Consider the following 15958-nt stretch of genomic DNA (forward strand, 5'->3'; position numbering starts at 1 on the left):
ATATATATATATATATATATATATATATATATATATACATATACACATATACACACACACACACACACACATACAGTGGGGCAAAAAAGTATTTAGTCAGCCACCAATTGTGAAAGTTCTCCCACTTAAAAAGATGAGAGAGGCCTGTCATTTTCATCATAGGTACACTTCAACTATGACAGACAAAATGAGAGAAAAAAAATCCAGAAAATCACATTGTAGGATTTTTATGAATTTATTTGCAAATTATGGTGGAAAATAAGTATTTGGTCACATACAAACAAGCAAGATTTCTGGCTCTCACAGACCTGTAACTTCTTCTTTAAGAGGCTCATCTGTCCTCCACTCGTTACCTGTATTAATGGCACCTGTTTGAACTTTTATCAGTATAAAAGACACCTGTCCACAACCTCAAACAGTCACACTCCAAACTCCACTATGGCCAAGACCAAAGAGCTGTCAAAGGACACCAGAAACAAAATTGTAGACCTGCACCAGGCTGGGAAGACTGAATATGCAATAGGTAAGCAGCTTGGTTTGAAGAAATCAACTGTGGGAGCAATTATTAGGAAATGGAAGACATACAAGACCACTGATAATCTCCCTCGATCTGGGGCTCCACGCAAGATCTCACCCCGTGGGGTCAAAATGAGCAGAAGAACGGTGAGCAAAAATCCCAGAACCACACGGGGGGACCTAGTGAATGACCTGCAGAGAGCTGGGACCAAAGTAACAAAGCCTACCATCAGTAACACACTACGCCGCCAGGGACTCAAATCCTGCAGTGCCAGACGTGTCCCCCTGCTTAAGCCAGTACATGTCCAGGCCCGTCTGAAGTTCGCTAGAGAGCATTTGGATGATCCAGAAGAAGATTGGGAGAAAATCATATGGTCAGATGAAACCAAAATATAACTTTTTGGTAAAAACTCAACTCGTCGTGTTTGGAGGACAAAGAATGCTGAGTTGCATCCAAAGAACACCATACCTACTGTGAAGCATGGGGGTGGAAACATCATGCTTTGGGGCTGTTTTTCTGCAAAGGGACCAGGACGACTGATCCGTGTAAAGGAAAGAATGAATGGGGCCATGTATTGTGAGATTTTTAGTGAAAACCTCCTTCCATCAATCAGCAAGGGCATTGAAGATGAAACGTGGCTGGGTCTTTCAGCATGACAATGATCCCAAACACACCGCCCGGGCAACGAAGGAGTGGCTTCATAAGAAGCATTTCAAAGTCCTGGAGTGGCCTAGCCAGTCTCTAGATCTCAACCCCATAAAAAATCTTTGGAGGGAGTTGAAAGTCTGTGTTGCCCAGCAACAGCCCCAAAACATCACTGCTCTAGAGGAGGTCTGCATGGAGGAATGGGCCAAAATACCAGCAACAGTGTGTGAAAACCTTGTGAAGACTTACAGAAAACGTTTGACCTCTGTCATTGCCAACAAAGGGTATATAACAAAGTATTGAGATAAACTTTTGTTATTGACCAAATACTTATTTTCCACCAGAATTTGCAAATAAATTAATAAAAAATCCTACAATGTGATTTTCTGGATTATTCACAGTTCAGGTCATCTTTCACTCGAATCTTACCAGAGTGGACTTGATCCCCACACTCTCTGCAGCCTGGAAGGCTAGTGTGAAATTACGCCTCTAAAGATCGGGAGACAAAAACACACAATCACACACTATAAAGCTCCCTGATGACAGATTGAGACAACTGTAAAAGATTAAACAATAGCTAGGTTTCCATCCAATTGGCAACAGATTTCCATGCAAATATATTCTAAAATCTGCATTAAAAACAATGTGCATTTTCCCACCAGAGATGTTTCCATCAAACTGACTTGTTGCAGATAAAAGGCTGTGCTTGATGATGCAGTGCAGATAAAAATGACGTTTGCAGTTAAGTTCCCATGTATCCAATAAAAAAACGTTAGTTATATGGGTTTAAATTGCAATTTAAACCACGTAAACTTGCACAATCTGGTTTTGGCACATGCTCTCGAGACTTCGCTGATAAAGTGGACAGGGGGGTGACTATATGATGAGATATGGATGAGCGCAATGTCATTTTATTTGATAATTGGCAGCCAAGAACCGATCATCATGTCACCAGAATTCTAAATAATAGCCTACCCTCGATATTGAGCCTATTGGGAATTAGCATGAATATAACTTATTTCCTCTGCCTATAAGCATTTAATGCTTTTCCCAGTAGGCCCATATCATTACGTGACTCCAAGTTCACTTCAATATGATGGTTATTAAGTCAATATTTGGCATTTCCACCGACGTTTCTCAAATAATTATACTCGCACAAAAAGATCCCACCATGTCGAACAAACCAATCATCTGTCGAAAATTTATGAAATTGTACCGACTTCCTGCTTCCATGAGCCCTGTCGTGACTTTTTCTGATCAGGTAATTATTCCACATGTAATGGTTGGATAGAAACCTGGTTACAATTCTATGATATATTGTTACTTATCATCACTACAGTAGGAAATCAGCTTGCCTTTTCCTGGCTGGTGAGCTCCTGGTAGGGGATGTGAGCAGGCAGGTAGGTGTGGAGCACAGCGCAGAACGCAAGGCCGTCATTCCAGCTGCTGCTGAAGTTTGTTATGTCAATGTTCTGCCAGAAAGAGGGGAAATTGTATTGTATTGTATTATTGTATTGCAAAGGTACAGTGTAAAGACATGTAGGGTTCAGAAGTGTATTGTATTGATAATCCAATAGATACTGGGTCCCAGACATTGGTCCTAAAAGCACCTCGTTGGGCCTCCTGAGTGGCACAGCGGTCTAAGGCACGGCATCGCAGTGCTAGAGGCGTCACTACAGATCCGGGTTCGAGACCGGGCTGTGTCGCAGGCTGCCACGACCGGGAGACCCATGAGGCGGCGCACAACTGGACCAGCATCGTCCGGTTTAGGGGAGGGTTTGGCCTGCCGGGATGTCCTTGTCTCATGGCGCTCTAGCAACTCCTGTGGCGGTCCGGGCACATGCTCGCTGACACGGTCGACAGTTGGATGGTGTTCACTCCGACACATTGGTGCGGGTGGCTTCCAGGTTAAGCGAGCAGTGTGTCAAGAAGCTGTGCGGCTTGACATGGTCAAGTTTCGGAGGACGCATCATCGCCTCTACCGAGTCCATAAGGGAGTTGCAGCGATGGGACAAGACTGGAACTACCAATTGGATATAATAATAAATAAATAAAAACATAATAAAACCACCTCGTTGTTTCATCTTCCTACTAGTTTCAAGTTGTATTAGTCTTATGTACAGGATACACAGTATGTACGGGATACACATAGTATACACTTTCCAACCAAATGCTTACTTGCAGGTTCCTTCTCCACAATGCAACACTAAGAAATAATAAAAGATAAGAACACGAACAAAGTAAAGTATCCTTCCTGTTTGGCCCTGTCCGGGGGTATCATCGGATGGGGCCACAGTGTCTCCTGACCCCTCCTGTCTCAGCCTCCAGTATTTATGCTGCAGTAGTTTATGAGTTCGGGGGCTAGGGTCAGTTTGTTATATCTGGAGTACTTCTCCTGTCTTATCCGGTGTCCTGTGTGAATTTAAGTATGCTCTCTCTAATTCTCTCTTTCTTTCTCTCTCTCAGAGGACCTGAGCCCTAGGACCATGCCTCAGGACTACCTGGCATGATGACACGTGCTGCTGCTCCAGTTTCAACTGTTCTGCCTGCGGCTATGGAATCCTGACCTGTTCACCGGACGTGCTACCTGTCCCAGACCTGCTTTTTTCAAATCTCTAGAGACAGCAGGAGCGGTAGAGATACTCTCAATGATCGGCTATGAAAAGCCAACTGACATTTACTCCTGAGGTGCTGACTTGCTGCACCCTCGACAACTACTGTGATTATTATTATTTGACCATGCTGGTAATTTAAAAACATTTGAACATCTTGACCATGTTCTGTTATAATCTCCACCCGGCACAGCCAGAAGAGGACTGGCCACCCCTCATAGCCTGGTTCCTCTCTAGGTTTCTTCCTAGGTTTTGGCCTTTCTTGGGAGTTTTTCCTAGACACCGTGCTTCTACTCTTGCATTGCTTGCTGTTTGGGGTTTTAGGCTGGGTTTCTGTACAGCACTTAGAGATATCAGCTGATGTACGAAGGGCTATATAAATAAATTTGATTTGATTTAAAATGGCTCAGTAGAATAGAAAACATTTTAGCATAATTATATTACAGGAAGGCACCATTTATAGTCTGTTATTTAGAAGTGTTTTGGCAAGGGGAGATTTGGGGGCAAATGTTAAAATTGTGCAGCATTTAACAATCCTAATAAGAGTCTGGTAGCAGCAGTTGAGATGTGTGTGTAGCATGAATGTACACTGAGTATACCAAAGTACACAAAGAATGTACACTGAGTATACCCCCCCCACACATTTTGCCCTCAAGAAGAGCCTCAATTCGTCATGGCATGGACTCTACAAGGTGTCAAAAGCGTTCCACAGGGATGCTGGCCCATGGTGACTCCAATGCTTCCCACATTTGTGTCAAATTGTCTGGATGTCCTTTGGGTGGTGGATCATTCTTGATACACACAGGAAACTGTTGAGTATAAAAAACCCAGCAGCGCTGCATTTCTGGACACAAACCGGTGCGCCTGGTACAAGCATGTGGTCAGTCCAGTTCAAGTGTTCAGCAGTCTGATGGCTTGTAGCTAGAAACTGTATCTGAGCCTGTTGGTATCAGACCTAATGCTCTGATACCATCTGCCCGACGCTAAGCAAGTGAACAGCTCATGGCTGGGGGGTGTGGGGTCCTTGATGATGCTGCAGGCCTTTCTCAGGCTGAATTTCGAGTACATGTCCTGGATGGGTGGAAGTACGGTCTCAGTGATGTGCTGGGCCGTCTTCACCAGCCGCTGGAGGGCCTTGCGTCGTGGATGTGGCATTTCATGTACCAGGCCGTGATGCAACTGGTCAAGACGCTCTCGATGGTGCAGCGATAGTATTTGGAGAGGACCCGGGGTGGCATGACGAATTTCGTTCAGCCATCTTAGGAAGTAGAGACGCTGTTGCGTCCTCTTGACAAGAGTGGTGGTGTTGTTGGTCCACGTCAAGTCTTCTGTGATATGGACTCAGAAGAACTTCAAACTGCTTACTCTCTTGACTGCAGTCCCATTGATGTGGACCGGGCCATGTTACCTCCTCTGCTTCCTGAGGTCAACAATCAACTCCTTTGTTTTACTGACGGTTGAGGGAGAGGTTGTTGTGGCCATACTGTCAGAAATAAACTGGCTTGTTTTCCTCACGAACAAACACTGTTTTATCAGAATGACCAAGTTTCTCTAAAGGAAGAGGTCATAAAGATTGAGTGGAATATGATGTGTCTACTCAGATTCATTTGACAGGAGGATCTCTTAACACCACATCGTAATCCTGGCAGGATTGCTTACTCAGCAAGAGCAACATTTCAAACAACAGAAGAACCCCCCTAAAAAACAAAGCTGGTTTGTTTCCATCCCACTATAGTGTGAATCCCCAATGTATTGAATCTCATTGCCCTCCTCTCAGCCAGGGCAATTCACAGCTTTTCTGACAGGCAGTTGGCACGACATGTGTAACATTTGGAGCACTTCCTGGAGAACCATGACGACCAGTCACTCTCTGCACTAGGACCAAGATCATAAAAAAAAGGCTGTTTCAATATGACAGAGTGGGTCTTAAAAACGTGTCCTAAATAGCAAATTCAACCAATAAATAAAGTTTTCAAAGTAGCCAAATGTTTATTCCCTCTGTGGATGACGTTTGAAGCCGTTCCCAGGCACTGTTGGTCCAGTCACATGCTTTAGAGTAGGAGAGGAAACATAAGGACAACACAATAAAACTGACAACAGTCCTCATGACAACATCTACAATAGTTTACGACTTGAGAGGGGAGCATTAAGGATGCGCCGACGTAGGTGTCGGAGAGGGGCTTTTAAAAAACAATTAACTGAACTAGACCTCTGAAGGAATAAAGGACATTCTGACAAAGTTATTGAATTAGATTGTCACTCCAGATAGATGAGCTTATAAAAACCCCCACCAGAGTCTCACTATTGAGAAAATAAATCCTCATCAACAGAGAGTGACCCGAGAGGTGAAATGACCTGACCGGTCTATTCTGACTGAACAACACATACCTGGTAACCCTCAGTCTTCTTCTGGCACCACTTGAGCAGTGCGTTCCTCTTGGACCCCCCATACTCCCGGGCCAGCGCTGAGAGGGGGTCCTTCCGCTCCTCTCTGAACACACCACGTTGGAGAGGACAGAGAATCATTTGAATTAACACACATATTCAGACTCCATTGACCAGCTAGTCCACAAAGCCCATTTGGTATAGTCAAAATATTGTTTAAAACATAAAAAGGACTTAGTGGATTAGTATGTATCGTATCAACGGCATGGAACTGATGAGGGTTTTACCGGAGGCGGCTGCGTGCGGTGGGGGTGACAGAGGCGGTGGGGGAGGAGGAGGACAGGGAGGAAGCAGAGGCCATGGCCATCAGAGAGGAGGAGCCACCTTCAGGTGCAGAGATGTCCCTCTTCATCTCCTCACTGCTCCTGCGGGACACTGGCCACCACACAGACAGACAGAGATACAGGGTGAGTGACCCGTCTTCACTGCCAGCGACAACATACGTTCCCAAAATTTTTTTTATTTCAATTTTTTATTTTTTACAAATGTCATTGAATTCTTTCTCAAAATGCATTTAATTTTACTGGCAACCATTTAAAAGAATTATAGATCTATTTCAAGGCCTATTCATATGTCCATGATTTGTGATACCTGAGATGGCCATGGCCTTTGATGAGTCCATGTTGGACACCCTCTGGAGAGCAGAGGCAGGGCGGCTGGCAGAGGAGCCCCTGAGAAGATGCTCTGCTGTGGAGGGAAGAGGATAGTGACAGGATGAAACACACAAACATTATGACAACCCCACAACCAAAGTGAGGAAACAGAAACATTGCATTGAAATAAAGTCACTTCATATTCCCTTCAAAATGTTAGTTTAAGCAAGAGGGATTTTTTTCGTCCTCTTATACTCAAGGGATCAAAGTAACATTCCAGGCCCTGGAACTGTCAAGTACCATCGAATGAGGTTAAAAAACAACAGGGACATTTAACTAAACATCGGAGGGCATGACCATTATAGCACGTTCACATTCCAGGCCCTGGGACTCACTAGAATATGTATGACAACATTTATGGGGGAGGCCAGTCACTGGGACACCACACTTTCTATGGTGTTTTATTAAACCCACACATCAAAGTCAAGTGAAGCTCTGCTGACTCCATGCTCGCCCCCTTAGGGGCTAAAGACACCCACCCCACTGCTTTGGGCGCAAAGCACCACCAAACTTTAAAATGACAAATATATCCACATACTGCATTGCCCAACACAGACAGTCTTAATACTAGGAGGAGCTAAGATGTCTAAGACGAAATTGCGTCATATCTGCAGCCATTTTCCTCCTTTATGAGTGACTGTGACGGAGTACTCCTCTCTCATTTTATTCACCAGGGACCGAATAAGATCCAGATATGGAGCTCTGCTGTCAGTGTTGGTGTTTCTGCGGACTCACCTGGCATGCTGATGTCTGCGTAGCTGGGCCTTTTGTCACTCAGAGAGGAGAGGGGTTTGGGTGCAGAGATGGACCCAGTTATGGAGTGTCTCTGAAATAGGCCAACAATCATTGGATTAAAACTCGCTCACATACATACAAAATCAGGGATTTTTCTGCCATTGTAATCCTTGGGCGGTCAGTCTAAGCATTTTTTCAGATTACCTAAGTCAAATAGTGTAAAACATTTTTTTTACAAATAATAAAGGGCTAGAAAGCAGATATAAAGTATATAGAAAAGATAATGAACCTATATTTAAAAATAATATAATGTTTGAGAAAAATATTATATAAAAGCCAGACAATCAGGGAGAATTGAGTATTCATTTTGTTATTATTTTTGAGTAAAAGAACACAGCATTGCCATGGCAAAATGCATAGAATTTTAGCAAAATAGCTTTAAAACCAAAATGTAATTTTAGCGCCATGACAGAATATGTAGAATCGCAGGAAATTAGGTTTAAAGCTGCAGCATTTTCTCACAGCTCCATGGAGAAATATTGTAGAATTGCAAGAAAATGGAGCAAAAATGCAAACACTTTCTCTACACCGACAAGATGGGGGCCTCTAAAATGTAGTCGCTCTGATGAGCCGACCATGCTCATTGCCACGCCCACCACATAAACCCCTTTTTTTAATCCAAAAACCTCCTGAAAATGTCTTCACAATTCCTATAGAAGTAGCCTACTATGTGTAATTTCTGAAAAAATGCCCAGGTCAAGGAGGCCATTCTGACCGCAGCACCAGCAGCCAGGCATTGGCAATAATCTTGTGACTGCAGAGGAGGATAGATGAGAAAAAGCAGGACAGAAGACTTGAAACCTGTCTAGGAAAAAGAAAAACCAATCTCTCCCTGAACTTTGCCCCTTTCATATGAGAAGATCTGATACTCTGCTTAAATAATGTATATAAAATATCCAATGCTCAGATTTGCCCCTCTGTCCACAGTATTACATGGAATGACTGAATTTGTCCTTATACTCTATTGCAGTGGTATTCAAACGTTTTCAGCAGGGACACCATTTTCTTTGGACAGAATTTCTGGGGACCCCATTGTTTCTTCAAGTTCTCTCGCAACCTCACCCCACATCAACTTTCTTTTACAACAAATAACCTTCAATTCATTGCATTTTCATCCCTTATCAAAATGAAAAGAAACCAATAAATACATTTAGCGAAATTGTATTTTTCAAATGATCTTTCTCAAATGTATATTGTCCCATACAATAATTTGCACCCGTAACTTCCAGCGTTGTAGGCTAACTTTCCTTACTAGCTTACATCAATTCACTACATTATTACTAATATGATAATATGCAACACCACAAGGAAAATTATTGCTGATTTTAAAGCAGATTGTCACCAAAACCTTAATTCATTCACTTAATCTACCACGCCCAATCCCAAATGGACCCCTAAATCGAACACCCTATTCACTCGTGGAGATCTGAGAGGATTTGATTGGCATAAGCAATACAGTGAAATGTCCACCTAGCCTAGGTGGAACTATTACCATATTGCTTACACCGGTCAAATCCTTTCAGATCTCCACGAGTACATAGGGTGTAGGGCTTAGGGGTCCATTTGGGATTCGGCCAAGATCATCTTTCCCTCGAGCCTCGAACTGAGTGTTTGTGTGAATCAAATCACATTTTTATTTGTCATGTGCTTCGTAAACAACAAGTGTAGACTAACAGTGAAATGCTTACGTCATGGGCCTTAAAGAGACAGCGCACACTTATATAAGAAGATACTGCTTCTTCTATGCAAATGTTGTTGATCAGTACAATAAAATATGTCCCAAATGGAAGGGAAACAGATTGTTTTTAATCTGTAGCCACATGAAATCAGCCAAAACAAGATCAATAACTCCATGCATGCACACAGTCCTATTGGATATGTATTCACCTGTATAGTAAAATAGGCCTAGACTACATCTTGATTTACCCAGATTATCAATAGACTAGAGATTTAACATTCAAATAAATGATTACCATTATGTTGTTATGTAGTTAGATTGGTAACGAACTAAGTCAAATTGATTGTATGATTATATAATTGATTCATTAATGATTTAAATTAAATTTTTTCATACATTTTTTAAATAGAACATTTCAAATGTAATGCTATTTAACTCAAAAGATCTGTCTGGATCAAGTGCCACTCTACGACATTGTCTAATACGATTAATTCCCCCCTCCCCCCCGTGGTATCGAGTATCGTGATACAAAACCTGGAATCGGTATCTAAGTCAAGATTCTGTTATCGTGACAACACTACATTGCAGGTTCATGAAAAATGTGTTAGAGGCAAACAGCTGACATTTTGCAAAAACGTGTGACAGTTTAAAACATGAGAAAGAATCTTTGGGTCATATGGATAATTTGGATGCACTGACTAAGTCACTATGGATAAGAGCATCTGCTAAATTACCAAAATGTAAATTAAGGGAAAGTGAGGTAATGGAATTAGAGCTATGAGACATATTCTCAAACAACTCAATCTCTCATGGTCTGTGTATGAGGCAAGCCCTGAGACTGTCAACTGTGACAAAGTGCCAGAGGAAGAGGAGGAAATTATATCTGTGGAGTAATGGAGGTCTATAAACACTGTGAATATAGGACAGCTCTTGACCCGATGGTCACAATAACTCTTTCACTACTGCACCGCTCCCTGACCTAGTCAGCACAGACAACAATTCCTTGCCATACTGCTCTGGCAGTTCTGAAACACATCATTTGATCTAGACCTTGATAAATACAGGGCATTCAGAAAGTATTCAGACCCCTTGACCTTTTCCACATTTTATTACGTTACAGCCTTATTCTAAAATGGATTCAATTCTTGTTGTTTTCTTTCTCCTCAATCTACACAAAATACCCCATAATGACAAAGCAAAAACAGGTTTATATACATTTTTGCAAATTTCTTAAAAACAAACAACTGAAATAATACATTTACATAAGCAGCGATTACAGCCTCAGGTCTTCTTGGCTACAATCTTGGCACACCTGTATTTGAGGAGTTTCTGCCATTCTTCTCTGCAGATCCTCTCAAACTTGGATAGGGAGCATCGCTGCACAGCTATTTTCAGGTCTCTCCAGAGATGTTCGATCGGGATCAAGTCCGGGCCACTCAAGAACATTCAGAGACTTGTCCCAAAGCCACTCATGTGTTGTCTTGGTGTGTGCTTAGGGTTTTTGTCCTGTTGGAAGGTGAACCTTCCCCCCCAGTCTGAGGTCCTGAGCAGGTTTTCATCAAGGATCTCTCTGTACTTTGCTCCATTCATCTTTCCCTCAATCCTGACTAGTCTCCCAGTACCTGCCATAGAAAAACATCCCCACAACTTGATGCTGGCCGGGCGGAGTCTTGGTGGTTCTAAACTTCTTCCATTTAAGAATGATGGAGGCCACAATGTTCTTGGGGATCTTCAATGCTGCAGACATATTTTGGTACCCTTCCGCAGATCTGTGCCTCGACACAATCCTGTCTCAGAGCTCTATGGACAATTCCTTTGACTTGGTTTTTGCTCTGACATGCACTATCAACTGTGGGACCTTATATATACAGGTTTATGCCTTTCCAAACAAGTTGTAGAAACATCTGAAGGATGATCAATGGAAACATGATGAACCTGAGCTCAATTTCGAGTCTCATAGCAAAGGGTCTGAATACTTGTTTTGTTTTTTTAAACTGTTTTCGCTTTGTCATTATGGGGTGTTGTGCGTAGATTGATGAGGGAAAAAACTATTTAATACATTTTAGAATAAGGCTGTAACGTAACAAAATGTGGAAAAAGTGAAGGGGTCTGAATACTTTCCGAATGCACTGCAGCTATGTGTGAATGACTGGTCTAGTGTAAGCCAGGTTTTTATTGTGTGCTTGACCTGATGCCTACACTTAGAGCTTGCCATGCAAACATACACACTGGAATGGGTTCCAGGTGGCATACCTGTATGGGTGAGATGGCGGCTGCAGGAGGGGTCTTCATGGGGCTGGGGCTTAGGGGAGTGCGTGGTAATGTGGCAGCAGGTGCTGTCGGAGCAGCAGGGGCAGCGGTCGTGGGGACTGGGCCTGTTGTGAACAGAAATCAGTCACATCCCACAGTAATACTACTACATTGTATTAGTAGCAGTGTTACTGCTGTGCTTATTACTAGGAATATGCAGGTGAAATGAGAATAAAAGTACAAAAAAGTGGTCCATATCTTACACTCGCAGGTTGGGGTACCTTGTGAGGAGGCATTGTCAAAGCTCTTGATGAGGGTTTTGACAGTTGGAGAGGGCTCAGAGGAGGTAGAGGAGCGACGGCTCAGGCCCATGCCCTGCCTCAGTACAGCCAGATCCCTCTCCACTGCATTCATGTAGTTATACACCCTGCCCCTCTCCTCATCCTGCCTAAGGAGACAAACACCAACACACTCAATACATATCTAGGCATATCAGGTCCCACCTCACCCATTTCATGTGGATGCAAATACAGACCACCACATCCAGCTTCATCAATGTGGCAATCACTGTTAACCCAACACACAACACACTGGCACACATACAGTACCAGTCAAAAGTTTGGACACACCTACTCATTCAAGTGTTTCTTTATTTTTACTATTTTCTACATTGTAGAATAATAGTGAAGACATCAAAACTATGAAATAACGAATATGGAATCATATGGTAACCAAAAACGTGTTACACAAATCAAAATATATTTTAGATTTGAGATTCTTCTAAGTAGCCACCCTTTGCCTTGATGACAGCTTTGCACACTCTTGGCATTCTCTCAATCAGCTTCACGAGGAATGCTTTTCCAACAGTCTTGAAGGAGTTCCCACATATGCTGAGCACTTGTTAGCTGCTTTTCCTTCACTCCGCGGTCCAACTCATCCCAAACCATCTCAATTGGGTTGAGGTCGGGTGATTATGGAGGCTAGGTCATCTGATGCAGCACCATCACTCTCCTTCTTGGTCAAATAGCCCTTACACAGCCCGGAGGTGTGTTTTGGGTCATTGTCCTGTTGACAAACAAATGATAGTCCCATTAAGCACAAACCAGATGGGATGAATTCTAATAAAATCACTGACAGTGTCACCAGCAAAGCACCCCCACACCACCTCCTCCATGCTTCACGTGGGAACCACACATGCAGAGATCACCTGTTCACCTCTTCTGCGTCTCACAAAGACACGGCGGATGGAACCAAAGATTTCAAATTTGGACAGATTTCCACCGGTCTAATGTCCATTACTCGTGTTTCTTGGCCCAAGCAAGTCTCTTTTTCTTATTGGGGTCCTTTAGCAGTGGTTTCTTTGCAGCAACTCAACCATGAAGGCCTGATTCACGCAGTCTCCTCTGAACAGTTGATTTTTGAGATGTGTCTGTTACTTGAACTCTGTGAAGCATTTATTTGGGCTGCAATCTGAGGTGCAGTTAACTCTAATGAACTTATCCTCTGCAGCAGAGGTAACTCTGGGTCTTCCTTTCCTGTGGCGGTCCTCATGCGAGCTAGTTTCATCATAGCGCTTGATGGTTTTTGCGACTGCACTTGAAGAAACGTTCAACGTTTTGACATTTTCCAGATAGACTGACCTTCATGTCTTAAATTATGGACTGTCACTTCTCTTTGCTTATTTGAGCTGTTGCCGCCATAATATGGACTTGGTCTTTTACCAAATAGGGCTATCTTCCCGCATACCACCCCTACCTTGTCACAACACAACTGATTGGCTCAATCGCATTAAGGAAAGAAATTCCATAAATTAATTGAACACACATTGAGCACACATGTTAATTGAAATGCATTCCAGGTGACTACCTCATGAAGCTGGTTGAGGGAATGCCAAGAGTGTGCAAAGCTGTCTTTTTGTTTTGGTTACTACATGATTCCATACATGTTATTTTATAGTTTTGATGTCTTCACTATTATTCTACAATGTGGAAAATAGCAAGAATAAAGAAAAACCATAGAATGAGGAGGTGTGTCCAAACTTTTGACTAGTACTGTACATCTCGCCTATATGATCACAAGACAGCTGGCGTCGGCCCACATGACACTTGGAATCAAGCACAGCGTGTTTCTCAGTGTCTCTTACTTGCGGTTCTTGACTTCGTCCAGCTCCTTGCCAAGCTTCTCGTTCTTCTCCTGGGCCTCGCGGAGACGGTGACGCATATCCCCAATCTCCTCCTGTGCTTCCGACTTGATGTCATTAGCGATGACCACGGCCGTCTGCAGATCAGCCTGGAACTGACGCCACTCTGCCGATTCTTCCTGAACAGACAAACACATGCGCGCGCACATACACACAGAGCAACATCATTTCAATCACTGAGCCGGGAATGATAAAGCTAATAAGAAAATTTGTGTAAGCAAATATCATCATATTGTTTTCGAGTGGATTACAGTTGTAACTATGGTTTGGACCAAACCAAACCATAGTGCTGCTGTGCTTGACCATGTCAGTGACCTCTGGTCCTCAGATGGCCCTGTCCACTGGCCCACTCACCCTCAGCCTCCGGTGCAGAATCTTAATCTCCCGCTCCATGTCACGCTTCTGGTCCTGCAGTTTTTTAACAGAGTCTGAGGGAGGAAGCAGACATGGCTGAGTTCATGTGAACGGGCCACAGGATATATTCACACACAGCGCAGGAAGAAAATCTGCTTTCAAACAATTCAAGAGCTGATAGAGACACTGACCTTAGCAGCACCAACTTATGAAACTAGAGGTTAGGGTTAATTATTGTGTAATTCAGTCTATGAAGTAAACTTGAATCCCATTGAAGCCAATAGCAATACAGCTACACGTCAAGGAGTCTAAAAGGCAAAACATGATTGACTTTATCTACCAAGTGTATCAGAGTTAACATGTTATTTTCTGTTAAATAACAAGTTCATACAGTGTCTTCAGAAAGTATTCACAAGCCTAAATAAATTCAAGAGTAAAAATGCGCTTAACAAGGCACATAATAAGTTGTATGAACTCTGTGTGAAATATTGTTTAAAATGAATTTTGAATGACTACCTCATCTCTGTAACCCACACATACAATTATCTGTAAGGTCCCTCAATCGAACAGTGGATTTCAAACACAGAGTCAACCACAAAGATCAGGGAGGTTTTCCAATGCCTCGCAAAGAAGGGTACCTATTGGTAGATGGGTAAAAATAAAAAGAAGCAGACATTGAATATCCATTTGAGCATGGTGAAGTTATTAATTACACTTTGGGTGGTGTATCAATACACCCAGTCACTAAAAGAGATACAGGCATCCATCCTAACTCAGTTGCCGAAGAGGAAGGAAACCGCTCAGGGGTTTCACCCTGAGGACAATGGTGACTTAAAAACAGTTACATAGTTGAACGGCTGTGATAGCAGAAAACTGAGAATGGATCAACAACATTGTAGTTACTCCACAATACTAACCTAAATGACAGAGTGAAAAGAAGGAACAGAATAAAAATACAGAATAAAAATATTTAAAAACATGCATCCTGTTTGCAATAAGCCACTAAAGTAAAACTGCAAAAAAATTGGCAAAGACATGACCTTCATGTCCTGAATTTAAAGTGTTATGTTTGGGGCAAATCCAACACAACACATCACTGAGTACCATTCTTCATATTTTCAGGCATGGTGGTGGCTGCATCATGTTATGGGTATGCTTGTCATTGGGCAAAGACTTGGGAGTTTTTTTAGAATAAAAAGAAACGGAATAGCGCTAAACCCAGGCAAAATCCTAGAGGAAAACCTGGTTCAGTCTGCTTCCCAACAGACACTAGGAGACAAATTCATGGCAAGACTTCAAAATGGCTTCTAGAAATGGTCATCAACCAACTTGACAGAGCTTGATTAATTTTTAAAAGAATAATGTGCAAATATTGTACAATCCAGGTGTGCAAACCTCTTAAGAGACTCGCAGCTGTAATCGCTGCCAAAGGTGATTCTAACATGTATTGACTCTTACGTAAATTAGATATATTTCATTTTCAATAAATGTGCTAAAATGTAAAAAAAAACATGTTTATACTTTGTCATTATGGGGTATTGTGTGTAGATGGGTGAGAAACATTTATTGAATCAGATTTAGATGAAGGTAGGCTAATTCACTTGCCCCATATATTGTTTCACTTTTGAGAGGAGCAAAACCTCTCCCCCAACACTTATGCCACAACATTTGTACAATCAAAATAAACTATCTACATTTGTACTTTCATTTATTTATGATCGGTAAAAATGCCTGGGAAAGAATAAATGATAATTGCAAGAACCATGGGCTTAGATCACGACAGACATTCTGTGAAAACATCTGTGCGTG

The 15958-nt window shown here is 42.4% G+C and overlaps 1 protein-coding gene across 2 annotated transcripts in view; it reads right to left on the reverse strand.

The window, feature by feature from the left end:
* The window catches only part of specc1la (sperm antigen with calponin homology and coiled-coil domains 1-like a), a 31235-nt gene that overhangs the window by 3728 nt on the left and 11549 nt on the right, over positions 1-15958 (reverse strand). Inside the window, exons 6-15 of one of the 2 annotated variants that reach the window (XM_021621266.2) lie at positions 14150-14223; positions 13739-13914; positions 11877-12043; positions 11599-11720; positions 7608-7698; positions 6811-6906; positions 6447-6594; positions 6163-6265; positions 2518-2634; positions 1592-1651 (exon numbers count right to left, since the gene is read on the reverse strand). In XM_021621266.2, coding sequence (XP_021476941.2) covers positions 1592-1651; positions 2518-2634; positions 6163-6265; positions 6447-6594; positions 6811-6906; positions 7608-7698; positions 11599-11720; positions 11877-12043; positions 13739-13914; positions 14150-14223 — 1154 coding nt within the window. Of the gene's footprint in view, positions 1-1591; positions 1652-2517; positions 2635-6162; positions 6266-6446; positions 6595-6810; positions 6907-7607; positions 7699-11598; positions 11721-11858; positions 12044-13738; positions 13915-14149; positions 14224-15958 lie in introns of both variants that reach the window. The other variant, XM_021621264.2, reaches the window with a different exon arrangement.

Source organism: Oncorhynchus mykiss, chromosome 11 (assembly GCF_013265735.2).
Source record: "Oncorhynchus mykiss isolate Arlee chromosome 11, USDA_OmykA_1.1, whole genome shotgun sequence".
Lineage (NCBI taxonomy): Eukaryota > Metazoa > Chordata > Actinopteri > Salmoniformes > Salmonidae > Oncorhynchus > Oncorhynchus mykiss.